Source organism: Heteronotia binoei, chromosome 19, assembly GCF_032191835.1.
Source record: "Heteronotia binoei isolate CCM8104 ecotype False Entrance Well chromosome 19, APGP_CSIRO_Hbin_v1, whole genome shotgun sequence".
Classification (NCBI taxonomy): Eukaryota; Metazoa; Chordata; class Lepidosauria; order Squamata; family Gekkonidae; genus Heteronotia; species Heteronotia binoei.
Window position 1 is genome coordinate 43,358,589 of NC_083241.1, and position 26,768 is coordinate 43,385,356.

The following is a 26,768-nucleotide window of genomic DNA, read 5'->3' on the forward strand; positions in this document are numbered from 1 at the left end:
TCATAACAAATCATAGAGCTGGAAGGGACTGTTTTAGAAGATCCCCGTTCAGGTCGGCAGTGAAAAGAGACAGACTGGAGTCCAGCAACAGCACCCTAGAGTTCCATGAGATTTCCAGGGTATAAGTTTTCGAGAGTCAAAGTTTCCTTCCTCTCTGACAAAGAAAACTCTCTGAATGCTAAAGCTCATACCCCAAAAACCTTGTTGGCTTCTAAGGAGCTGCTGGACCCAGATGTGACCAAACTGTGGCTCGGGATCCACATGTGGCTCTTTCACACATATTGTGTTGGCTGGCTCGAAGAAGACATTTCTCTCTTTAAATCATTTTTGCCAAGCCAAGCCAGCCAGCAGCTTGAAGAATGCATTTAAAGTTGCTTTCTTTCCTCCCTCCCTCCCTCCCTCCCTCCCCTCCCTCCCTCCCTTCCTTCCTTCCTTCCTTCCTTCCTTCCTTCCTTCCTCTTCCTTCCTTCCTTCCTTCCTTCCTTCCTTCCTTCTCCTTCCTTCCTTCCTTCCTTCCTTCCTTCCTTCCTTCCTTCCTCCCTCCCTCCACCCCTCCTCCCTCCCTCCCTCCCTCCCTCCTCCCTCCCTTCCTTCCTTCCTTCCTTCCTTCCTTCCTTCCTTCCTTCCTTCCTTCCTTCCTTCCTTCCTTCCTTCCTTCCTTCCTTCCTTCCTTCCTTCCTTCCTTCCAGCTCTCAAACATCTGACATTTATTCCGTGCGGCTCCTACATTAAGCAAGTTTGCCACCCCTGTTCTAGACTTAAGAGGGTCATTCACAACAGGTTTGCATACAGTTAGATCTCTGCCTACCTAGCCGTTTTACAAACATCTTCTGTGGCTGCAAGGTTTTTTTCCCCCCTTCCATGGTCCATCACGCGACATCCTTTCGGCAGGCTGAAGCCATTCCTTCAAGAGAAGTTTTGCCACTTCTGGGGTTGCATCTGTGATGACAAGGCTAATGACTTTCCACTTCATTCGTTGCCAGCTCTGACTTGGGGGATTCCTGGAGGTTTGGAGGTGAACCTCCCGGAAGGGAGGGATCTCAGGCAGAGGTGAATTCTAGCAGGAGCTCCTTTGCATATTAGGCCACACACCCCCTGATGTAGCCAATTGTCCTGGAGCTTACAGAGCTCTTTGTTGTAAGCTCTCGGAGGATTGGCTACTAATATGCAAAGGAGCTCCTGCTAGAATTCCACCCCTGATCTCAGGAGATATATAATGCCCAAATTCCACTCTCCAAAGCTGCTGTTTTCTGGGTAGGAGGGGGGGGGGGAGGACCTGACCTCTGTTGTCTGGAAATCAGTTGCAATTCTGGGAGATCTCGCAGCCCCACCTGGAGTGGGGGCACACAGTCGCCTGGCACAACTGGCTTATATAATCGGCCCCTGCTTTCTCCACAGATCAATGCTTTTTTTTCTGGCGGGGGCGGGGAGAGTGTTTCCCTTTTTCATGAAGTCAATAAGGAAAGCAAAGGACAGAATGCACTTTTTTTTTCTTTTTGCAATTGCAAAATTGCAATCTTATTATTATTATTATTATTATTTTGAATGGGAGCCTAGGAGCAAAGAGACCACTTGATCAGATTAAACACTAATCCGAATGTTCCAGCTTGGGGATTGCTGGACGCAACACACGACGCCCAGGAATCCCATTCATTCTGTGCTCTCTGCCAAGTCAAACCAGGCTGCTTGTTATCTGCAGATCTCTCTGCGGGCTACTGTATCCCAGCCGGGGTTTTTTGGTCATTATTTACTATTATTTGAAATATTTTAATGCTATCTTTCCACCTGATTGGGATCCCGAGGTGGTGAACAGGAAAACATACAAAACATAGAGGCGGATGGGGTCTCCAGGGTCATCTGCACCAAGCAGGGACTTCACAACCACCTCCTCCTCCCCCCTCCCCCAGTGACCCCTGCTCCAGGGCCCAGAGGAAGGCACCCCAACCCCCCACAAAACCCTGCAGCACCCCTGGACCAACATGGCCCGGAGAAATTCCAAAGCGGCAATCAACATTACCCTGGGCCGGTGTTCCCTCTAAGCTCAGTTTTTTAGCCTCTGGCACACCTTTTTGTCTTCGCTTAGGAAGGAAGGCCCCAGGGCAGACTAATTTATGCAGAAGCCAAATTGCTCCCTCACAAGTATTTTCCTTTGATGCATCCTGAACTACCGCCCATCAGCTTCATCGGATTCCCTTGAATTCTAATCTTTTAGGTTAGGGAGGGGAGGGACGGTGGCTCAGGGGTAGAGCATCTGCTTGGGAAGCAGAAGGTCCAGGTTCAATCCCTGGCATCTCCACTAAAAAAGGGTCCAGGCAAGTAGGCGTGAAGAACCTCAGCTTGAGACCCTGGAGAGCCATGAATGGGGCTGTGGCTCAGTGGTAGAGCATCTGCTTGGGAAGCAGAAGATCCCAGGTTCAATCCCCGGCATCTCCAAAAAGGGTCCAGGCAAGTAGGCCTGAGAAACCTCAGCTTGAGACCCTGGAGAGCCGCTGCGAGTCTGAGAAGACAAGACTGACTTCGATGGACCCAGGGTCTGATTCAGTAGAAGGCAGCCTCATATGTTTTGTTTTTTTGAGAGCTGGAGGACAGTTTCTTTTTTGGTCAACTCTCTCCATCCTGTGCATCATTTTGGAAACCTTTATCATGCCCCCCCCTTAGTTGTCCAGACTCTTCAGCCTTTAGTGTCCTCGAGAAGGTGTTCCAATCCCTTTAATCATCTTCAGGAGTGGCAAACGGTAGCTCTCCAGATGTTTTTTTTGCCTACAACTCCCATCAGCCCCAGCCATTGGCCATGCTGGCTGGGGCTGATGGGAGTTGTAGGGCAAAAAACATCTGGAGAGCTACCGCTGGCCACCTCTGACCTAAGTTGTCCTCCTCTATAACTTATCCTAGATCTGCGATGTCCAGGGCCTTTTTGTGTAGCAGGAACTCCTTTGCATATTAGGCCACACCCCCTGATGTAGCCAATCCTCCTGGATCTTACAGTAGGCCCTGTACGAAGAGCCCTGTAAGCTCTTGGAGGATTGGCTACATCAGGGGGGGCGTGGCAAGGAGCTCCTGCTACAAAATGAGCCCTGACGATGTCCTTTTGGAGACACAGTGACGAGAACTGTGCACAGTATTGCAAATGAAGCCACACCATAGATCTATTAATGGGCATTACCAGGGGTCGTTTTGTAGAAAAATAGGTGGTGGAGCTCATCCAGGGATTGTTATGCCACTGCACCTACTATTCAATGGACAAGGAGGTGGAACTCTCAGGAGGAGGAGGTGGAATTCTCAGAAAAGTGCAGGAGCTGCGCTCCTGTGAACTCCCACTGAATCCGAGGCCTGGGCATTACAGCATCAGCCATTTTATTCTTAGTCCCTTTCCCTAATAATCCCTAAAACAGAGTTTGGTTTTCACAGTGCTGCAGCCCACGGGGTTGACGCTTCTTCCTCAGGAGGAACGGGGAAGTCTTAGTGTGTCGCTGCCCTCCTCTCACCCCCTTTATTTCCTCCGTTCCTCAGATCACCGTCTTCCGCATGGGCTCCGAGGGGCAGCAGGACATTGAGATGTCTATCTTGACGGCGCTGCTGAAAGGTGAGTCGCCCCAATTAAGGATCCAGGAAACGGGGGAGAGGGGGGGGGCGCTTGTCACCACGAACGTGTGCGGCCGATGTCCAAAGGGGCCATTTCATTTCTTTGGGTTTTTTTAAAATTTATTTAGGAAATCGACTTTCAGCTCAAAGCTCAAGCGATTAAACAAAACCGAGCCAGACAATGAAAACAAGGCCGTGAAACAAGTTGTCTGATAAAAACCAGCCATCAGGGCCGCAGCCAAGATTTTAAACAGTTGGGGGCCCCTTTCCATCCACTGTGGGGCGTGCCGCTTCTCAGATGCTTCCTGCGGCAGGGGCAAAAGCTGGAGGCTCTGAAAGTGACCAAGTTGAGGCAGCTTTGGAGTCGGGAAGGGGCTGCGCCTTGCGTACCATCAGAGGGGTTTCCTTTCACCTCTTTCTTCCTAAGCTGTGGGGTCTTGTGAGCAAAAATCCTACTTTGTGAGCTCCTGGCATTCGAGTTGTGAGCGGCTGCATAAATCAGTGTGTTCTGGGGCCATTTTTCCTGAGCTGAGACAAAAATGTGTGAGCCGGAGGCTAAAAAACTGTGAGCTAGCTCATGCTAACTCAGCTTAGAGGGGACACTGCTTGGAAGTAACCCTTTTTCACTGGTTCTTTAGGGACCAACGCCTCTGCGCCGGATCAGCTGAGTCTGGCGCTGGCCTGGAACCGCGTGGACATTGCTCGCAGCCAGATCTTTGTCTTCGGTCACCACTGGCCGGTATGTGAGGTTTTTCTTCCCCTTTGGGGGGTTGCTTTGGGATGTTGTGAAAACCTGTGACCTCGGTATCAAGTTCTTACAGTGCGAGGCATGCGGCTGCAGCCTCTCCCAGTTGATGATGTGTGCCTGGTAACCCTCCAAGCTGGGTGGGACTGGGAGAGGCTCTGGAAACCTCCATTTTCCACCAAGACAGCAGCCACCCAGAAGAAGAAGAAGAAGAATTGCAGATTTATACCCTGCCCTTCTCTCTGTATCAGAGACTTAGAGCAGCTCACAATCTCCTTTACCTTTCCCCCCACACACAGCACAGACACCCTGTGAGGTGGGTGGGGCTGAGAGAACTCTCACAGCTGTCAAGGACAACTCCTATGAGAGCTCTGGCTGACCGAAGGCCATTCCAGAGGCTGCAAGTGGAAGAGTGGGGAATCAAACCCGGTTCTCCCAGATAAGAGAGCTATTGCTGGCCCAAGGCCATTCCAGCAGCTGCAAGTGGAGAAGTGGGGAATCAAACCCAGTTCTCCCAGATAAGAGAGCTACGGCTGACCCAAGGCCATTCCAGCAGCTGCAAGTGGAGGAGTGGGGAATCCAACCCGGTTCTCCCAGATAAGAGAGCTCTGGCTGACCCAAGGCCATTCCAGCAGCTGCAAGTGGAGGAGTGGGGAATCAAACCCGGTTCTCCCAGATAAGAGAGCTCTGGCTGACCCAAGGCCATTCCAGCAGCTGCAAGTGGAGGAGTGGGGAATCCAACCCGTTCTCCCAGATAAGAGAGCTCTGGCTGACCCAAGGCCATTCCAGCAGGTGCAAGTGGAGGAGTGGGGAATCAAACCCAGTTCTCCCAGATAAGAGAGCTATGGCTGACCCAAGGCCATTCCAGCAGGTGCAAGTGGAGGAGTGGGGAATCCAACCCGGTTCTCCCAGATAAGAGTCCGCACACTTAACCACTACACCAGGGGTGGCCAACGGTAGCTCTCCAGATGTTTTTTTGCCTACAACTCCCATCAGCCCCAGCCAGCATGGCCAATGGCTGGGGCTGATGGGAGTTGTAGACAAGAAAACATCTGGAGAGCTACCGTTGGCCACCCCTGCACTACACCAAGCTGGCTCTCTTATGCGTGTGTGGGAAAGGGAGTGCATTATGTGTGCGTGGAAAGTGCCCTCAAGTTGCAGCTGACTTACGGTGACTTCTGTTGGGTTTTCAAGGCCAGAGACGTTCAGAGGTGGTTTGGCCTGGCCTGCCTCAGGGTAGTGACCCTGGACTTCCTCAGTGGTCTCTCCTCCAAGAACTAACTGGGGCTGGCTTTGTTTCGCTTCCAAGATCTGCCAAGATCAGGCTAGCCTGGGCCATCCAGGTTGGAGCCAAAGACATACAGACCCCTTTGGCCGTTGCCTGCCTCTGCACAACAACCCTAAATTTCCTTAGTGGTCTCCCATCCAAGTGCTAACCGGGGCTGACTCTGCTTAGCTTCTGACAAGATCCTGCAAGCCTGGGCCCTTCAAGTGAGGTTGGACCAACTGTGGTGGGTTCGCCATTGCCTGCCTCTGCGTAGCAACCCTGGACTTCCCTGGTGGTCTCCCATCTACGTTGACTGGGGGGTGACACGAGAGAGGTTTACAAGGTTATGCATGGGATAGAGAAGGTAGTGAAAGAAGTCCTTTTCTCCCTTTCTCACAATACAAGAACTCGGGGGCATTCAATGAAATTGCTGAGCAGTCGGGTTAGAACGGATAAAGGGAAGTCCTTCTTCGCCCAAAGGGGGATTAACATGTGGAATTCACTGCCACAGGAGGTGGCGGCGGCTACAAGCATAGACAACTTCAAGAGGGGGTTGGATGAACATATGGAGCAGTGGTCCATCAGTGACTATTAGCCAAAAGGTGTAGATGGGGCTAGTGATGCTCTGTATTCTTGGTGCCACCCCCCCCCCAAAAAACACCTCCCACTAGAAGTGGAAAGACTTCTAGTGTCCTGGCCCCACTAGTGGACCTCCTGATGGCATCTGTTTTTTTGGCCCCTGTGTGACACAGAGTGTGGGACTGGATGGGCCACTGGCCTGATCCAGCATGGCTTCTCTTATGTTCTTACGTGACACAGAATGTTGGACTGGAGGGGCCACTGGCCTGATTCAACAGGGCTTCTCTTATGTTCTTATGTGACTCAGAGTGTTGGACTGGATGGGCCATTGGCCTTATCCAACATGGCTTCTCTTATGTTCTTATGTGACTCAGAGTGTTGGACTGGATGGGCCATTGGCCTGATCCAACAGGGCTTCTCTTATGTTCTTATGTGACTCAGAGTGTTGGACTGGATGGGCCATTGGCCTGATCCGACATGGCTTCTCTTATGTTCTTATGTGACACAGAGTGTTGGACTGGATGGGCCATTGGCCTGATCCAACATGGCTTCTCTTATGTTCTTCTGTGACACAGAGTGTTGGACTGGATGGGCCATTGGCCTGATCCAACAGGGCTTCTCTTATGTCCTTATGTGACACAGGGTGTTGGACTGGATGGGCCATTGGCCTGATCCAACATGGCTTCTCTTATGTTCTTTTCTAAGTGCTAACCTGGGGTTGATCCTGCTTCGCTTCCCTTGCTGTGAGAAAGGGGTTTGAATAGTGTGTGTGTGTGTCTATTTGTATGTGTGTTTGTATATATCAGAGACTGAAGGGTGAACAGACAAAAGTGTTGCATTCAAAAAGTTCTCCCTTATGCCTTTCCACGGATCTCTGCTTGCATTTGTGTGCTTTTAATCAAGCCATTGGGAAGCCTCACCGCTGCAGATGGGTCCGGCCTGGACAAGGAGAAGAAGTCTCCCGTGCCTCAAATCAAAGCCCCCCGAGGGAAAGGGAAAGGGAAAAAGAAAGGCGGGAAGCAGAAGGAAGAACCCGAAGAGGAGTTGGATCCCAGGAAAATCGAGCTGCTGAATTGGGTGAGATTCAGAAAGAGGCTCTACCCCTCTGCCCTCATGCACTGGTTGGAAGCACTGATGAACCGTTTTCCTTCCGTACCGAGCTCGAGACGGTATGCAACACAGATAAGACACATAAAGCAAAGCAGGCAAGCCAAATAAATGGAATTTAAAATCACAACCACAGACTGGTGTTAATCAAATGCAGCAGAGTGAAGTTTGAGCTTGGCGGCACCTTTTAGACCGACAGAGTTTTATTCAAGGGGTGAGCTTTTGTGTGCAAGCACAAAATACTTGTGTGCAGATGCACCTGAAAGCTAGTCCCTTGAACTCAAACTTGGTTCCACTGCTTCTGGTCAACACGACGGCCCACCTGGATTAATCAAATGCAGTTCTAAATGCAAATAATCTTCTTTTTTTGTAGCAGGGACTCCTTTGCATATTAGGCCACACCTCCCTGATGTAGCCAATCCTCTGAGAGCTTACAGGGCTCTTAGTACAGGGCCTACTGTAAGCTCCAGGGGGACTGGCCACATCAGGGAGGTGTGGCCTTATGTGCAAAAGAGCTCCTGCTACAAAAAAGGCCCTGCAGCCGCCTCCTCAAGACAAAGGTTGACAATCCGAACATCTCCTGGAATTGCAGCTCAGACTCTATAAATCACTGATTTGTTGATTATTTATTTATTTACTTAAAACATTGTTTCCATCCTTGCTGGGGGAAAATAATGGCTGCTTTGGAAGGCAGACTCTGTGGCAGTGAACCCTACCGAAGTCCCTCCCCTCCCCGAAAGCTACCTTCCCCATGCTCTACCCTTAAGTCTCCAGGCATTTCTGAACCTGGAATTGGTAGCCCTACTGGAGATCAGGAGCGTGGGGGGCCAGGTGCACCTCCCTGGGGTGGTTGTTCCACAACCGCGGGGCTGCCACTGAAAAGGCCCCGTCTTGTGTGCCTGCCAAGCGGAGTGCATTGCGTTAGTTCGTTTCCACGTGGAGATCGTGCTGCCCCTTTTTGCAGGTGAATTCCCTGGAGCAGGCGATGTTGGACGCTCTGGTCCTGGATCGCGTGGACTTCGTGAAGCTCCTGATCGAGAACGGAGTCAACATGCAGCGCTTCCTCACCATCCCTCGGCTGGAAGAGCTCTACAACACCGTGAGTTGAGCCGCCACCATGAACACCGGTTTCCTGCAGGCCCAGAAAATTTTAAGTGGGGGGGGGCAGGGAATAAAATGTTAAGTGGAAAGGCCCTGGGGCCTAAAATGACATCACACACTTTTTAAAGAGGTGGGGAGCAGCGACAGTAGGGTTGGGAAGAGCGGCGGCAGCAAGAGCGGGACAGTAAAAGGAGGGGCCATACAGGTGGAAGGGGGGGTTGAGTGCAGCGGCCCTCCCTCTGTAGCTACGGGCCTGGTTTCCCGGATTCCCTTTTGAGGTAGACCCCATTTTCTGGGCACGGCTTTGTGTGCCTTTGAAAACTGAGTGAGTGGATGTCAGGGATTTCCGTGAGGAGAAAAGTTGCCATTTTTATGTCCCTGAACGCTATTTTTTATGAAGCTGTTTCCTCTTCAGCTCTCTGACCGGGGCCTGGGGGTTGTCTCTTTCAGAGGCTGGGTCCCCCAAACACGCTGCATCTGCTTGTGAGGGACGTCAAGAAGGTACGTTCAACCAGGAATGGGGACGTCTTTGACGCTTTGCCTCGGTTGTCAGCGGGAAGAGAGACCATCGAGTGACTTGGCGTCTGAGGGGAAGGTTTCATGTGATTACAAAGGGATTTGGGGCTCAGTGGCAGAGCCTCTGCTTGGCATGCAGAAGGTCCCAGGTTCAATCCCTGGCATCTCCAGTTGGAAGGACCAAGCAGGAGGTGACAGGAAAGATTTCTGCCTGAGATCCTGGGGAGCCGCTGCCATTCTTGAGTAGGCAGTACTGAGTCTGATGGACCAAGGAGGGGTCTGATTCAGCATAAGGCAGCTCCCTGTCTTCATGTCACTGTGCTTTTCAGACCAATGTGGCAGCTTTTACCATAAAAAGTAGCAATGACAGATAACTTTGGTGTCTTCTGAAGACCAATACATGGAGGGAGGAGAGGCCCGTCTGTAGTAGTTGCATTTCCTGGGGAGGTTGTCAATGTGTGTATACACACACACACACACACACACACATATATATATGTGTGTGTGTGTGTGTATGTGTGTGTATATGTATGTATGTACACACAAACATATATTGGCCACTGTGTGACACAGAGTGTTGGACTGGATGGGCCATTGGCCTGATCCAACATGGCTTCTCTTATGTTCTTCTGTCTGGGGCAGTGATGCTCTGTATTCTTGGTGCTTTGGAGGGCACAGTGGGAGGGTTTCTAGTGTCCTGGCCCCACTGGCGGACCTTCTGATGGCACTTGGGTTTTTTGGCCACTGTGTGACACAGAGTTTTGGAATGGATGGGCCATTGGCCTGATCCAACATGGCTTCTCTTATGTTCTTAGAGGTCCATCGGTGGCTATTAGCCACAACGTATTGTTGGAACTCTCTGTCCGGGGCAGTGATGCTCTGTATTCTTGGTGCTTGTGGGGGGAGGCAGAGTGGGAGGGCTTCTAGTGTCCTGGCCCCACTGGTGGACCTCCTGATGGCACTTGGGGGGTTTGGCCACTGTGTGACACAGAGTTTTGGACTGGATGGTCCATTGGCCTGATCCAACATGCTTTCTCGTATTTTTTTCTGTGACACAGAGTGTTGGACTGGAGGGGCCATTGGCCTGATCCAACATGGCTTCTCTTATGTTCTTCTGTATGCTCCTCACTCCGTTCCCTTGTGGGTGGGGGGACATCTCAGTTGGCAGAGGACTGCTCCATTCATAAAGACCTGTTTTGGGGTGAAACTTTTGCACATTGCGAGCTTGCGTTTCACATTCGTGGAAGTCACTGTTTCATGACCTGTCATCTGTTTCTCTCATCCCTCCCTCTTTTCTCTCCCTTCCCATCGCATTCTCATGGCTCATTCTCATCCAGCGACAATCTAGGGGATTTGGATGGGCTAACTTGGAGGTGAATCGCTCGCCGAAAACATAACGTTTCTGTCGTCGTTGGTGATTCATTTTAGGGGGGGGGGGTTGTAACTAGACCCCCTCATACACACACACACTCGCTTGTCTGCACAGACACAAAAAAAGCCTGAGAGCAAGAAAGATCTCATTTAAACAGTGAAGCATTGTGATCAGATCAAAATTCCGGGACGTCTGCCAGAGTTTTAATGTAACTCTGATTGTCCTCCAATAGGCCAGCGGAGGTTATACAACGTGCTTGTTTACCAGCTTGGGACTGCGGCTTAATCAAAAGCTTGCTTGAGAGCTCAAAGCTGTGCAGTGAATGAGAGGTTGCTAGACACCTTTGGAGAGACATCCAAATAGCTCCCTCCAAGCTGTGGAGTCTTGTGAGCAAAAATTCTACTTTGTAAGCTACTGACATTAAAACTGTGAGCTGCTGCATGAATTAGTTTGATCCACGGCTGTCCTTCCTGAGCTAAAACAAAAACGTGTGAGCCGGAGGCTAAAAAACTGTGAGCTAGCTCACACTAACTCAGCTTAGAGGGAACGTTGCCAAAGACACCTTTGCTAGACCGGAAGCCTGGTCTGCCTTACAGGGCTGTTGTGGTGAGAAAGTGGGGAAGGGGAATGTCTGAAAAGCTACTTTGAGAGAAAAGTGCAATATAAACAAACAAATGTAAATGCATCTTTTTAAAAAAAAGATGAATTGTTGAATGAATTTGAATACAGCTGATTAAGTTGAGGGTGGAGAACCCATTCAAAATATGCCATCCTGTTCAGTGCTTGGAAAGATATCCTTTGGCGTCGTCAAAAGGATATTCACGACTCTGTCTGTCTGTCCATCCTTCCCTCTTCCTTCTCCAAGTTCCCAGCCAAGTCATTTTGCTCCATCTCCAATTCAGGGTCCTTGAAAACTCAACCACCCTTAATGCAGAGGGATGCCATGGCTTAGTGGGCAGAGCCTCTGCTTGCAGAAGGCCCCAGGTTCAATCCCCGGCATCTCCAGTTGAAAGGACCGGGCAGGAGGTGATGGGAAAGACCTCTGCCTGAGACCCTGGAGAGCCACTGCTGGTCTACAATACTGCACTTGATGGGAAGAAAGTGGGCTCAGTGGCAGAGCCTCTGCTTGGCATGCAGAAGGTCCCAGGTTCAATCCCCGACATCTCCAGTTAAAAAGACCAGGCAGGAGGTGATGGGAAAGACCTCAGCCTGAGACCCTGGAGAGCCACTGCTGGTCTACAATGCTGCAGTTGATGGGGAGAGAGTGTGGCTCAGTGGCAGAGCCTCTGCTTGGCATGCAGAAGGTCCCAGGTTCGATCCCCGGCATCTCCAGTTAAAAAGACCAGGCAGGAGGTGATGGGAAAGACCTCTCCACCTGAGACCCTGGAGAGCTGCTGCCAGTCTGAGTAGACAATACTGACTTTGATGGACCCAGGAGGGTATGATTCAGTAGAAGGCAGCTTCATATGTTCAGAGACGTGGCAGACTACCCTTCTTCCTGCATTACTGTGAGCATGGCAGGGTTTTCCAGACAGGGAGGAGGAGGCAGAGGCTGTGTCTTTGAACCTGGCTGCCTCACGGAGAAGGGGCCACTCTGCAAAGGCCCTTCAAACTCAGCCGGTGTGTTTGTCTTGGCAGGAGGCTCACAGAGGGGTGGGTTTCCCTGACCGGTTTGATGCAGGTTGTAGAATGGAAATGGGCTCTATGCTCCTCCAGTTTGGGGCTTCTCTTCCAACTAATGTTCTGGGGCTCCACAGGGCAACCTGCCCCCCGATTACCACATCAGCCTCATCGATATTGGCCTTGTGCTGGAATACCTCATGGGCGGAGCCTATCGCTGCAATTACACGCGGAAGACTTTCCGGACCCTTTACAACAATTTATTTGGACCAAAGAGGGTAAGAATCAGACAAGGCTTTTTATGTCTTTTCTGTTCTCAGATCTTCAATATCTGTGTGCATTAGGGTCACAAACGCACATCTGAGTCCAGTTTGAGTCCAGGGGCTCAGATATCTGAAGGAGTGTGCAAGCACACACAAGTTTATACCCGGAATAAGACTTTGTTGGTCTTCAAGGTGCCCCTGGACTCAAACTTAGTTCTGCTGCTTGAGACTCAACACGGCAACCAACTCAAAGCTCCAGATGGTGATGGTTGAAGCCATAGAAACTGATCCACAGATTGTTGTAACCAGGCCTCGGATTCAGTGGGAGCTCACAGGAGCTCAGCTCCTGAACCTTTCTGAGAGTTCCACCTCCTCCCTCTGAGAGTTCCACCTCCTTGTCCATTGAATAGTAGGTGCAGCTGCATAACAATCCCTGGATGAGCTCCACCACCTATTTTTCTACAAAATAACCTCTGGTTGTAACGTTCATTTATTTATTTATTTATTTTATTCCATTTTTGGCCCGCCCTTCCCATAGAACAGGCTCAGGGCGGGTGACATCATAAAAACAATCAACCGTAAAAAAAAAAACAATTTAAAATATATCTAAAATCTAAAATTACAGAGTAACAATAGGTACTAAAACGGCAACGTTATAGCAATATAATGTTATATAGCTATATAACGTTATAGCAATATAACAGTATTCAATTGCTAATTAGATAGCAAATATTTTTTAGCTTTTGTAATTCACTGTTGTGACCATCCCTGAGCCAGCTTTCAGGAAGGGTGTGAGATATAAATGAAAAAATAAATAATAAATATTTATTTAAAAAAACAATCGGGGGGGGGGGAGAAGTGGATGACTGCAACAGGTAGGGGCTATTTTTGTAGCAGGAACTCCTTTGCATATGAGGCCAGGCACCCAGGGCTGGCGCATGGGAGTAGGCAAACTAGACAAATGCCTAGGGCGCCCCCTCCCCACTCGCGCTGTCCCCGAGCCTCAGACTCGCTTCCCGTCTGCAGCGCTGTCCAAATTAGGCAAGGGCTGTGGAGGGGAAGTGCCGAGTGCTTTTTTCTTGGCTTTTTTTCTTGGAGCTCCCCCGACCCCTTAAAGCAGGGGTGTCAAACGTGCAGTTCGAGGGCTGAATCAGGCCCCCAGAGGGCTCCTATCAGGCCCCCGAGCAACTGTCGTCTGCTTCCTTCTCCCTCTCTCTTGCTTCCTTCTGCGTCACAGCTTGCTTTGCAAGGCTTGCTCAATCGCTCAGGAGCTACAGAGCAAAACCTCAATTTTCTCCATTGGCTGAGGCTCCCCCCCAGTTCCTTTGAGAAGGAAGGAAAGAGCCAGAGCTTCCTTTGTCCAGTTCCCTGGATCCTATGGAAGAAATACAAAAAAAGTGCTATACAAATGAGTGCTAACGTTTTAAGCGTGTTTTAAGTTAAAAAAAAAATACATTTGTGTTCCCCAACCCTGATGTACGGCATTTCTCCCTGCTGATTTAAACTGCAGGTTTTTATGCCAGAGATAAACTGGTGTAATATCAAATTGGACACTAGAGGGAGCAAAATGCATGCAAAATGGGGGAAATGCAAAGAAACAAGAATTTGCAAGTGAGAAAAATGGGAAGTCAGAAAATAAGAAGACTGCAGATTTATACTCCACCCTTCTCGCTGAATCAGAGACTTCTCCCCCACAACAGACACCCTGTGAGGTGGGCGGGGCTGAGAGGTCTCTCACAGCAGCTTCCCTTTCAAGGACAACTCCTGCAATAGCTCTGGCAGGTGCAAGTGGAGAAGTGGGGAATCAAACCCAGTTCTCCCAGATAAAAGTCCATGCATTTCACCACTACACCAAAAAGCTCAAAGACTGTGCAGCTAGCAAAACAGAGAACTCACTTCTGACAAAATGTTATTTCAAGGGAGGGAGAAGGCGTAAGCATAGAACGTACCAAACGTCTTTTTGTTTTCTAAAAAGTGCATTTCCTTGGAAAGCTATTGATGAGCTGGCAAGTTATTAATACGATGAATAATTTTAATCAGTTCTTTTACTAACTATATATATATATATATTTCTCTTTTGTGTTTTATTTCATGCAGCCCAAAGCTCTCAAACTTCTCGGGATGGAGGTAAGTTGCTTGTGTCCCTTGAAAATACATTGCTCTACTGGGGGGGTGGAATTCTAGCAGGTGCTTCTTTGCATATTAGGCCACACACCCCGGATGTAGCCAATCCTCCTGGAGCTTACAAAAAAGAGCCTTGTAAGGACATTTTGGAAGACAGTTGTTCATAGGGTCACCATCGAATCAGAAAGGACTCGATGCCGCTTAACACAAGCACCCTCCATTGATGCCAGTGATACCGTGTTCTTTATTAAATCTGCATGAACAGCTGCTCCAGATGTTCAGGACGCCAAGCACATGTGACCGGAAGCAGCTCAGTTGAGGCCAGCTACACATACCAGCCTTGTCTCAGTTCTCTGTCACGCTATTAAGCAATACTTTGTTGGGGGGGTTCCCCCCCCCCCCAGAATATCTCAGGATTTCAGGTTATCATTTCAGCTATTTGAATCCACAACATCCTAGTGTCGCTGTACAGGAAACGCCTCCGCCTCCGTTGAGAGCAGGCCCGCGTCTGCATTGTTATATCACAGTCTCAAATCAGCTGCGAAATATAGAAATACAAAAGCCGAGCTCGCCGGTCCGAAAAGCTGCTAAGCAGCTTTGCGCTGTACAAAGGAAGCCTGGATGGGGCTTAATCTTCTTTGAAATCTCTTTGTCTTCTCTGGCCGCCGGGAGACTGAGCGTCTCTCTCTCTCTCTGCCAAGACAGGAGGCTGGATTAGAACGAGACCCGAATGGGAGGAAGGCGGCCCACTTCCGGAGATGCGTTTGTGCCGGCCGTCTGGAACTTGCTGTCGTGCACAGATAAAGATGCCTTCCTTCTCAAGAGTAGCTTGGCATGGTCCATTTAGACCAGGGGTGGCCAAACTGTGGCTCGGGAGCCGCGTGTGGCTCTTGGACATATATTGTGAGGCTCTTGAAACCCCCACTGCCCTGTTGGCCAGCTTGGAGAAGCCATTTCCAATGAAGTGAAGTGTTGGCCAGCTTGGAGAAGCCATTTCTCTCTTCAAATGACTTCTCCAAGCCAAGCCGGTTTGTGGCTTGGAGAATTCATTTAACGTTAAAATTGCTTTCTTTCCACCTCTCCCTCATTTATTTGCCCGCCTGTCTTCCTGTCTTGTGGCTCTCCCACATCTGTATCTTGTTTGTATCTTGCGGCCCTCAGACATCTGAAATTCATATCTTGCGGCTCTCAAACATCTGACGTTTATTCTATGTGGCTCTTACATTAAGCAAGTTTGGCCACCCCGATTTAGACAGTACTGGTCACATGGCTGCGAAGGAGAGGAGCCAGTACAGGAGAAGCAGCAAAGGAAAGGGGGGCAGATTCTGTCTCTTGGAAAGAGGGAGGGGCAGTGGCTCAGTGGCAGAGCCTCTGCTTGGCATGCAGAAGGTCCCAGGTTCAATCCCCGGCATCCCCCATTAAAAGAGCCATGCAATAGGTGATGAGAAAGACCTCGGCCTGAGACCCTGGAGAGTTCCTGCAAGTCTGAGTACAGAACAAGGGTCTGGTTTAGCACGCGTGTTCATGCATTGTAGAAGTGACACAGCTGAGTGGTTGAACATCTGCTTGGTATGCAGAAAGGTCCTTGGTTCAATCCCCAGCATCTCCAGTTAAGAAGAACCAGGCAGGAGGCGATGGGAAAGACCTCCGCCTGAGACTCTGGAGAGTGGTTTCCAGTCTGAGCAGACAATACTGACCTTGATGGGCTAAGGGTCTGAGTCAGTAGAAGGCAGCTTCGTGTGTGTGAAACCTCTATTCCTAGCTTGCGTGGGCAACTGTTAGCAATTGAATTTCTTCTTTCAGAGCCTGGTTTTCTTCTTCCAGCTGCGGCTTTCCCTCCCTCTAAGGTACCTGCGGGACCCCCAGTAGTTCCCTTCAGTTCCTTCTATGCCAGTTGCTGTAGTCATGATCCGCTCTTCTTGAAGCGGAAGGAGACTGGGTAGTCCTGCCTGGCTTTATCAGTGAGAGATGAACCAACCACTTCCTTGTTTGTAAGGACCTTTTATATCATCTCCTTCTTTTGCAGGCCATTTTGCTCGTTCTCCACAAGGCAGCCGGAAAACAAATGTGGATCTATATTTTGTTGGTATTTTAAATTATTCATCTGCAGCTTCCCAGACTTCTCAAAGGAGATACCTAGTTTTATTCCAAATTATACTAGAGGCATGTTTCCTTTCTGCACTAGAAATGGTTTATTGTCCAATGAATGCATGAGTGAGAATTCCCTCCTTCCACAGAGTCGTGTTTCTGCATGAGTTGCTGTTTGGCACAATTACCCTCCATGGTAACGGAGGCTGAGTTGGAAACTCACAGGATTCATACGGAGATGCAGCGGGCAAGCTCTTCAGAGGCAAAGACGCAATCGCATGCTATAGTTTGGGAATTAATAGATGAGACAGAACCCTTGTATTTCAAATCAGGAAAAAAATGGGTGTCTCCTATGCCATATTCCCTCTAAGCTGCAGAGTCTTGTGAGCAAAAATTCTGTTTTGTGAGCTACTGGCATGAAAGTTGTGAGCTACTGGCATGAAAGTTGTGAGCTACTGGCATTAAAGTTGTGGGCTACTGGCATGAAAGTTGTGAGCTACTGGCATGAAAGTTGTGGGCTACTGGTATTAAAGTTGTGGGCTACTGGCATGAAAGTTGTGGGCTACTGGTATTAAAGTTGTGGGCTACTGGTATTAAAGTTGTGAGCTACTGGCATGAAAGTTGTGAGCTACTGGCATGAAAGTTGTGGGCTACTGGCATGAAAGTTGTGGGCTACTGGTATTAAAGTTGTGGGCTACTGGCATGAAAGTTGTGGGCTACTGGCATGAAAGTTGTGGGCTACTGGCATGAAAGTTGTGGGCTACTGGCATGAAAGTTGTGGGCTACTGGCATTAAAGTTGTGAGCTACTGGCATGAAAGTTGTGGGCTACTGGCATGAAAGTTGTGGGCTACTGGCATTAAAGTTGTGAGCTACTGGCATGAAAGTTGTGAGCTACTGGCATGAAAGTTGTGGGCTACTGGCATGAAAGTTGTGGGCTACTGGTATTAAAGTTGTGGGCTACTGGTATTAAAGTTGTGGGCTACTGGCATGAAAGTTGTGAGCTACTGGCATGAAAGTTGTGGGCTACTGGTATTAAAGTTGTGAGCTACTGGCATGAAAGTTGTGAGCTACTGGCATGAAAGTTGTGGGCTACTGGCATGAAAGTTGTGGGCTACTGGCATGAAAGTTGTGGGCTACTGGCATTAAAGTTGTGGGCTACTGGTATTAAAGTTGTGAGCTACTGGCATGAAAGTTGTGAGCTACTGGCATGAAAGTTGTGGGCTACTGGCATGAAAGTTGTGGGCTACTGGCATGAAAGTTGTGGGCTACTGGTATTAAAGTTGTGGGCTACTGGTATTAAAGTTGTGAGCTACTGGCATGAAAGTTGTGAGCTACTGGCATGAAAGTTGTGGGCTACTGGCATTAAAGTTGTGAGCTACTGGCATGAAAATTGTGAGCTACTGGCATGAAAGTTGTGGGCTACTGGCATGAAAGTTGTGGGCTACTGGCATTAAAGTTGTGGGCTACTGGCATGAAAATTGTGAGCTACTGGCATGAAAGTTGTGGGCTACTGGCATGAAAGTTGTGGGCTACTGGCATGAAAGTTGTGGGCTACTGGCATGAAAGTTGTGGGCTACTGGCATGAAAGTTGTGAGCTACTGGCATGAAAGTTGTGGGCTACTGGCATGAAAGTTGTGGGCTACTGGCATGAAAGTTGTGGGCTACTGGTATTAAAGTTGTGGGCTACTGGCATGAAAGTTGTGGGCTACTGGCATGAAAGTTGTGGGCTACTGGCATGAAAGTTGTGAGCTACTGGCATGAAAGTTGTGGGCTACTGGCATGAAAGTTGTGGGCTACTGGCATGAAAGTTGTGGGCTACTGGCATGAAAGTTGTGGGCTACTGGCATGAAAGTTGTGGGCTACTGGCATTAAAGTTGTGGGCTACTGGCATGAAAGTTGTGGGCTACTGGCATGAAAGTTGTGGGCTACTGGCATGAAAATTGTGAGCTACTGGCATGAAAATTGTGAGCTACTGGCATGAAAGTTGTGGGCTACTGGCATGAAAGTTGTGGGCTACTGGCATGAAAGTTGTGGGCTACTGGCATGAAAGTTGTGGGCTACTGGCATTAAAGTTGTGGGCTACTGGCATGAAAGTTGTGGGCTACTGGCATGAAAATTGTGAGCTACTGGCATGAAAGTTGTGGGCTACTGGCATGAAAGTTGTGGGCTACTGGCATGAAAGTTGTGGGCTACTGGCATGAAAGTTGTGAGCTACTGGTATTAAAGTTGTGGGCTACTGGCATGAAAGTTGTGGGCTACTGGCATGAAAGTTGTGAGCTACTGGCATGAAAGTTGTGAGCTACTGGCATGAAAGTTGTGAGCTACTGGCATGAAAGTTGTGAGCTACTGGCATGAAAGTTGTGGGCTACTGGCATGAAAGTTGTGGGCTACTGGCATTAAAGTTGTGAGCTACTGGCATGAAAGTTGTGGGCTACTGGCATGAAAGTTGTGGGCTACTGGCATTAAAGTTGTGGGCTACTGGTATTAAAGTTGTGGGCTACTGGCATGAAAGTTGTGGGCTACTGGCATGAAAGTTGTGGGCTACTGGCATGAAAGTTGTGGGCTACTGGCATGAAAATTGTGAGCTACTGGCATGAAAGTTGTGGGCTACTGGCATGAGAGTTGTGGGCTACTGGCATGAAAGTTGTGGGCTACTGGCATGAAAGTTGTGGGCTACTGGCATTAAAGTTGTGGGCTACTGGCATTAAAGTTGTGGGCTACTGGCATGAAAATTGTGAGCTACTGGCATGAAAATTGTGAGCTACTGGCATGAAAGTTGTGGGCTACTGGCATGAAAGTTGTGGGCTACTGGCATGAAAGTTGTGGGCTACTGGCATGAAAGTTGTGAGCTACTGGTATTAAAGTTGTGGGCTACTGGCATGAAAGTTGTGGGCTACTGGCATGAAAGTTGTGGGCTACTGGCATTAAAGTTGTGAGCTACTGGCATGAAAGTTGTGAGCTACTGGCATGAAAGTTGTGAGCTACTGGCATGAAAGTTGTGGGCTACTGGCATGAAAGTTGTGGGCTACTGGCATTAAAGTTGTGAGCTACTGGCATGAAAGTTGTGGGCTACTGGCATGAAAGTTGTGGGCTACTGGCATGAAAGTTGTGGGCTACTGGCATGAAAGTTGTGAGCTACTGGCATTAAAGTTGTGGGCTACTGGCATTAAAGTTGTGGGCTACTGGCATGAAAGTTGTGAGCTACTGGCATGAAAGTTGTGAGCTACTGGCATGAAAGTTGTGAGCTACTGGCATGAAAGTTGTGGGCTACTGGCATGAAAGTTGTGAGCTACTGGCATGAAAGTTGTGGGCTACTGGCATGAAAGTTGTGGGCTTCTGGCATGAAAGTTGTGGGCTACTGGCATGAAAGTTGTGGGCTACTGGCATGAAAGTTGTGAGCTACTGGCATGAAAGTTGTGGGCTACTGGCATGAAAGTTGTGGGCTACTGGCATGAAAGTTGTGGGCTACTGGCATGAAAGTTGTGGGCTTCTGGCATGAAAGTTGTGGGCTTCTGGCATGAAAGTTGTGAGCTACTGGCATGAAAGTTGTGGGCTACTGGCATGAAAGTTGTGGGCTACTGGCATGAAAGTTGTGGGCTACTGGCATGAAAGTTGTGGGCTACTGGCATGAAAATTGTGAGCTACTGGCATGAAAGTTGTGAGCTACTGGCATGAAAGTTGTGGGCTACTGGCATGAAAGTTGTGGGCTACTGGCATGAAAGTTGTGGGCTACTGGCATGAAAGTTGTGAGCTACTGGTATTAAAGTTGTGGGCTACTGGCATGAAAGTTGTGGGCTACTGGCATTAAAGTTGTGGGCTACTGGCATGAAAATTGTGAGCTACTGGCATGAAAGTTGTGGGCTACTGGCATGAAAGTTGTGGGCTACTGGCATGAAAGTTGTGGGCTACTGGCATGAAAGTTGTGGGCTACTGGCATGAAAGTTGTGAGCTACTGGTATTAAAGTTGTGGGCTACTGGCATGAAAGTTGTGGGCTACTGGCATTAAAGTTGTGGGCTACTGGCATGAAAATTGTGAGCTACTGGCATGAAAGTTGTGGGCTACTGGCATGAAAGTTGTGGGCTACTGGCATGAAAGTTGTGGGCTACTGGCATGAAAGTTGTGGGCTACTGGCATTAAAGTTGTGAGCTACTGGCATTAAAGTTGTGGGCTACTGGCATGAAAGTTGTGGGCTACTGGCATTAAAGTTGTGAGCTACTGGCATGAAAGTTGTGGGCTACTGGCATTAAAGTTGTGGGCTACTGGCATTAAAGTTGTGGGCTACTGGCATGAAAGTTGTGAGCTACTGGCATGAAAGTTGTGAGCTACTGGCATTAAAGTTGTGGGCTACTGGCATGAAAGTTGTGAGCTACTGGCATGAAAGTTGTGGGCTACTGGCATGAAAGTTGTGGGCTTCTGGCATGAAAGTTGTGGGCTACTGGCATGAAAGTTGTGAGCTACTGGCATGAAAGTTGTGGGCTTCTGGCATGAAAGTTGTGGGCTACTGGCATGAAAGTTGTGGGCTACTGGCATGAAAGTTGTGGGCTACTGGCATGAAAGTTGTGGGCTTCTGGCATGAAAGTTGTGAGCTACTGGCATGAAAGTTGTGGGCTACTGGCATGAAAGTTGTGGGCTACTGGCATGAAAGTTGTGGGCTACTGGCATGAAAATTGTGAGCTACTGGCATGAAAGTTGTGGGCTACTGGCATGAAAGTTGTGGGCTACTGGCATGAAAGTTGTGGGCTACTGGCATTAAAGTTGTGGGCTACTGGCATGAAAGTTGTGAGCTACTGGCATGAAAGTTGTGAGCTACTGGCATGAAAGTTGTGGGCTTCTGGCATGAAAGTTGTGGGCTACTGGCATGAAAGTTGTGAGCTACTGGCATGAAAGTTGTGGGCTACTGGCATGAAAGTTGTGGGCTTCTGGCATGAAAGTTGTGGGCTACTGGCATGAAAGTTGTGAGCTACTGGCATTAAAGTTGTGGGCTACTGGCATTAAAGTTGTGGGCTACTGGCATGAAAGTTGTGAGCTACTGGCATGAAAGTTGTGAGCTACTGGCATGAAAGTTGTGAGCTACTGGCATGAAAGTTGTGGGCTACTGGCATGAAAGTTGTGAGCTACTGGCATGAAAGTTGTGGGCTACTGGCATGAAAGTTGTGGGCTTCTGGCATGAAAGTTGTGGGCTACTGGCATGAAAGTTGTGGGCTACTGGCATGAAAGTTGTGAGCTACTGGCATGAAAGTTGTGGGCTACTGGCATGAAAGTTGTGGGCTACTGGCATGAAAGTTGTGGGCTACTGGCATGAAAGTTGTGGGCTTCTGGCATGAAAGTTGTGGGCTTCTGGCATGAAAGTTGTGAGCTACTGGCATGAAAGTTGTGGGCTACTGGCATGAAAGTTGTGGGCTACTGGCATGAAAGTTGTGGGCTACTGGCATGAAAATTGTGAGCTACTGGCATGAAAGTTGTGAGCTACTGGCATGAAAGTTGTGGGCTACTGGCATGAAAGTTGTGGGCTACTGGCATGAAAGTTGTGGGCTACTGGCATGAAAGTTGTGAGCTACTGGTATTAAAGTTGTGGGCTACTGGCATGAAAGTTGTGGGCTACTGGCATGAAAGTTGTGGGCTACTGGCATGAAAATTGTGAGCTACTGGCATGAAAGTTGTGGGCTACTGGCATGAAAGTTGTGGGCTACTGGCATGAAAGTTGTGGGCTACTGGCATGAAAGTTGTGGGCTACTGGCATGAAAGTTGTGAGCTACTGGTATTAAAGTTGTGGGCTACTGGCATGAAAGTTGTGGGCTACTGGCATGAAAGTTGTGGGCTACTGGCATGAAAATTGTGAGCTACTGGCATGAAAGTTGTGGGCTACTGGCATGAAAGTTGTGGGCTACTGGCATGAAAGTTGTGGGCTACTGGCATGAAAGTTGTGGGCTACTGGCATGAAAGTTGTGGGCTACTGGCATTAAAGTTGTGAGCTACTGGCATTAAAGTTGTGGGCTACTGGCATGAAAGTTGTGGGCTACTGGCATTAAAGTTGTGAGCTACTGGCATGAAAGTTGTGGGCTACTGGCATTAAAGTTGTGGGCTACTGGCATTAAAGTTGTGGGCTACTGGCATGAAAGTTGTGAGCTACTGGCATGAAAGTTGTGAGCTACTGGCATTAAAGTTGTGGGCTACTGGCATGAAAGTTGTGAGCTACTGGCATGAAAGTTGTGGGCTACTGGCATGAAAGTTGTGGGCTTCTGGCATGAAAGTTGTGGGCTACTGGCATGAAAGTTGTGAGCTACTGGCATGAAAGTTGTGGGCTTCTGGCATGAAAGTTGTGGGCTACTGGCATGAAAGTTGTGGGCTACTGGCATGAAAGTTGTGGGCTACTGGCATGAAAGTTGTGGGCTTCTGGCATGAAAGTTGTGGGCTACTGGCATGAAAGTTGTGGGCTACTGGCATGAAAGTTGTGAGCTACTGGCATGAAAGTTGTGGGCTTCTGGCATGAAAGTTGTGGGCTACTGGCATGAAAGTTGTGGGCTACTGGCATGAAAGTTGTGGGCTACTGGCATGAAAGTTGTGGGCTTCTGGCATGAAAGTTGTGGGCTACTGGCATGAAAGTTGTGGGCTACTGGCATGAAAGTTGTGGGCTACTGGCATGAAAATTGTGAGCTACTGGCATGAAAGTTGTGGGCTACTGGCATGAAAGTTGTGGGCTACTGGCATTAAAGTTGTGGGCTACTGGCATGAAAGTTGTGAGCTACTGGCATGAAAGTTGTGAGCTACTGGCATGAAAGTTGTGGGCTTCTGGCATGAAAGTTGTGGGCTACTGGCATGAAAGTTGTGAGCTACTGGCATGAAAGTTGTGGGCTACTGGCATGAAAGTTGTGGGCTTCTGGCATGAAAGTTGTGGGCTACTGGCATGAAAGTTGTGAGCTACTGGCATGAAAGTTGTGGGCTACTGGCATGAAAGTTGTGAGCTACTGGCATGAAAGTTGTGAGCTCCTGCATTTATTATTGTGCTCTGGGGTCATCCTTCCTGAGCTTAGGCAAAAATGTGTGAGCAGGAGGCTAAAAATCTGTGAGCTAGCTCACACTAACTCAGCTAGGAGGGAACACTGCTCCTATGGTAGATTCAGCAACTTTGTGTTAAATCAACTGATTTGAGCATGGAATGATGCATGAATAGTGCATGTCCCCACCCCCCCTTGAGATTTTAATTATTAGCATCATTTGGAAATGCATGCCAGGTGGCCAAAGGAAGGTTCAGTTGGACTAGCCGGCCTGTTTTTCTAACACTGGCTCTTTTCCGCAGGACGATGAGCCACCGAGCAAAGGGAAGAAAAAGAAGAAGAAGAAAGAGGAGGAAGTGGACATCGACGTGGACGACCCCGAGGTGAGCCGCTTCCAGTACCCCTTCCACGAGCTGATGGTGTGGGCGGTGCTGATGAAACGCCAGAAGATGGCCCTCTTCCTGTGGCAGCGGGGCGAGGAGACCATGGCCAAGGCCCTCGTGGCCTGCAAGCTCTACAAAGCCATGGCCCACGAGTCTTCTGAGAGCGAGCTGGTGGACGACATCTCGCAGGACCTGGACAACAACTCCAAGTGAGTCAGCCGGATAGGATATCGCGCCGGGTGAAAACCACCCGTTCCAGACCACCGAGGTCTTCTTAGAAATGAAGGCAATGGGTCGACTTGTGTGCGGTTGACGGGCTGAGGGTCGTGTGGTTTGAGGAAAGCAATAGAGAAGAGGAAGTGGGATAGGCTGTTCCTCTGTAAAGTTGCCCTCGCCATAGCAACGGTTTCAGAGCCGCTGGAGGTAGGAATGACAGCCTCTCTAGGTCAGGAGTGTCAAACTCATTGGTTTTGAGGGCCGGATCTGACATAAATGAGACCTTGTCGGGCTGGGCCATGTCAGGCCAGGCTGTGTGTCGACCTATTTAAGACTAGGTAGCAGAGATATAAACTTTATAAAGGACACAGACAAACACAATTAAATATTTTTTTTAAATAAAGAAACCTAAAATAAAACATGCTTAAAACGTTAGCAGTCATTGGCCTTAAAGGTTCTTTCTTTGTAGCTCTCCCATAGGATCCAGGGAACCGGGCGAAGGAAGCTCTGGCTCTTTCCTTCCTTCTCCTGGGGACCAGGAGGGGGAGGAGTCTCAGACAATAGAAGGAAGAGAGGTTTGGCTCAGTAGCTCTGCTGTGCGACTGAGACAGACTGGCAAAGCAAGCTCTGCCTCCCCCCCCCTTCCTCCCCAAGGGAGGAGCCTCAGCCAATGGAGAAAATAGAGGCTTTGCTCTGTAGCTCCTGTGCGATTGAGCAAGCCTGGCAAAGCGAGCAGAAGGAAGCGAGGGAAAGAGGAGGAAGCAGATGACAGCCAGTTGCTCGGGGACCTGATAGGAGCCCTCCAGGGGCCTGATTTGGCCCCCGAGCTGCATGTTTGACACCCCTGCTCTAGGTGGTGGCTGGAAGTCTTCCGGAATTTCAACTGATCTCCAGGTTGCAGTGAACATTTCCCCTGGAGGAGAATGGCTGCTTTGGAGGGTGGGCTCTGGGGCATTGTGCCCTGCTGAGGCCCCTCCCTTCCCCAAGCCCCGCCCTCCCCAGACTCAACCCCCAAAATCTCCAGAGTTGGTTTCCCTAACTGGAAGCCCCCACCTTTAATCAGGCAGTGACCCTCCATCCTACCCGCTCTCTTGTCCAGGGGTTCCCAACATGGTTCCAGAGGTGTCCGCTGACACCTTTTATGGCGCCTACCCAATGTTTTTGGAAGGTGGGTGGGGCCAGGTGGGATTCTTGGCCAGCAAGGGTTCCAATTGGCCACTGAACATCCAATTGGCTCTGTAGATTAAGATAATATTGTTTCTGGGGTGCTGCCCCCACAATGATTGGGTTATTCTCTCCCGTTCCTCTTCCTCGGTCTATATTTTAGATTACCCATCACCTCTTCTGCACTTGGGTTTCCTATGTGTGGTTGGCTCCACCTCCAGTTTGGTGTAGTGGTGAAGTGCGCAGACTCTTATCTGAGAGAACCGGGTTGGATTCCCCACTCCTCCACTTGCACCTGCTGGAATGGCCTTGGGTCAGCCATAGGTCTCTTATCTGGGAGAACCGGGTTTGATTTCCCCCCTCCTCCACTTGCAGCTGCTGGAATGGCCTTGGGTCAGCCAGAGCTCTCTTATCTGGGAGAACCGGGTTTGATTCCCCACTCCTCCACTTGCAGCTGCTGGAATGGCCTTGGGTCAGCCAGAGCTCTCTTATCTGGGAGAAGCGGGTGGGATTCCCCACTCCTTCACTTGCAGCTGCTGGAATGGCCTTGGGTCAGCCAGAGCTCTCTTATCTGGGAGAACCGGGTTTGATTTCCCCCCTCCTCCACTTGCAGCTGCTGGAATGGCCTTGGGTCAGCCAGAGCTCTCTTATCTGAGAGAACCGGGTTTGATTCCCCACTCCTCCACTTGCAGCTGCTGGAATGGCCTTGGGTCAGCCAGAGCTCTCTTATCTGGGAGAACCGGGTTTGATTTCCCCCCTCCTCCACTTGCAGCTGCTGGAATGGCCTTGGGTCAGCCAGAGCTCTCTTATCTGGGAGAACCGGGTTTGATTCCCCACTCCTCCACTTGCAGCTGCTGGAATGGCCTTGGGTCAGCCAGAGCTCTCTTATCTGGGAGAACCGGGTTGGATTCCCCACTCCTCCACTTGCACCTGCTGGAATGGCCTTGGGTCAGCCATAGCTCTCTTATCTGGGAGAACCGGGTTTGATTTCCCCCCTCCTCCACTTGCAGCTGCTGGAATGGCCTTGGGTCAGCCAGAGCTCTCTTATCTGGGAGAACCGGGTTTGATTCCCCACTCCTCCACTTGCAGCTGCTGGAATGGCCTTGGGTCAGCCAGAGCTCTCTTATCTGGGAGAACCGGGTTGGATTCCCCACTCCTCCACTTGCAGCTGCTGGAATGGCCTTGGGTCAGCCAGAGCTCTCTTATCTGGGAGAACCGGGTTGGATTCCCCACTCCTCCACTTGCACCTGCTGGAATGGCCTTGGGTCAGCCATAGCTCTCTTATCTGGGAGAACCGGGTTTGATTTCCCCCCTCCTCCACTTGCAGCTGCTGGAATGGCCTTGGGTCAGCCAGAGCTCTCTTATCTGGGAGAACCGGGTTTGATTCCCCACTCCTCCACTTGCAGCTGCTGGAATGGCCTTGGGTCAGCCAGAGCTCTCTTATCTGGGAGAAGCGGGTTGGATTCCCCACTCCTTCACTTGCAGCTGCTGGAATGGCCTTGGGTCAGCCAGAGCTCTCTTACCTGGGAGAACCGGGTTTGTTTTCCCCCCTCCTCCACTTGCAGCTGCTGGAATGGCCTTGGGTCAGCCAGAGCTCTCTTATCTGGGAGAACCGGGTTTGATTCCCCACTCCTCCACTTGCAA

General features: G+C 49.7%; 1 protein-coding gene across 1 annotated transcript in view; it reads left to right on the forward strand.

Moving 5' to 3' along the window:
* TRPM1 (transient receptor potential cation channel subfamily M member 1) overlaps window positions 1-26,768 on the forward strand; it is a 102,036-nt gene that overhangs the window by 42,294 nt on the left and 32,974 nt on the right. Inside the window, 8 exon segments of the mRNA XM_060260094.1 lie at window positions 3,511-3,583; window positions 4,221-4,321; window positions 7,077-7,250; window positions 8,245-8,379; window positions 8,832-8,882; window positions 12,027-12,167; window positions 14,250-14,279; window positions 23,664-23,953. Coding sequence (XP_060116077.1) covers window positions 3,511-3,583; window positions 4,221-4,321; window positions 7,077-7,250; window positions 8,245-8,379; window positions 8,832-8,882; window positions 12,027-12,167; window positions 14,250-14,279; window positions 23,664-23,953 — 995 coding nt within the window.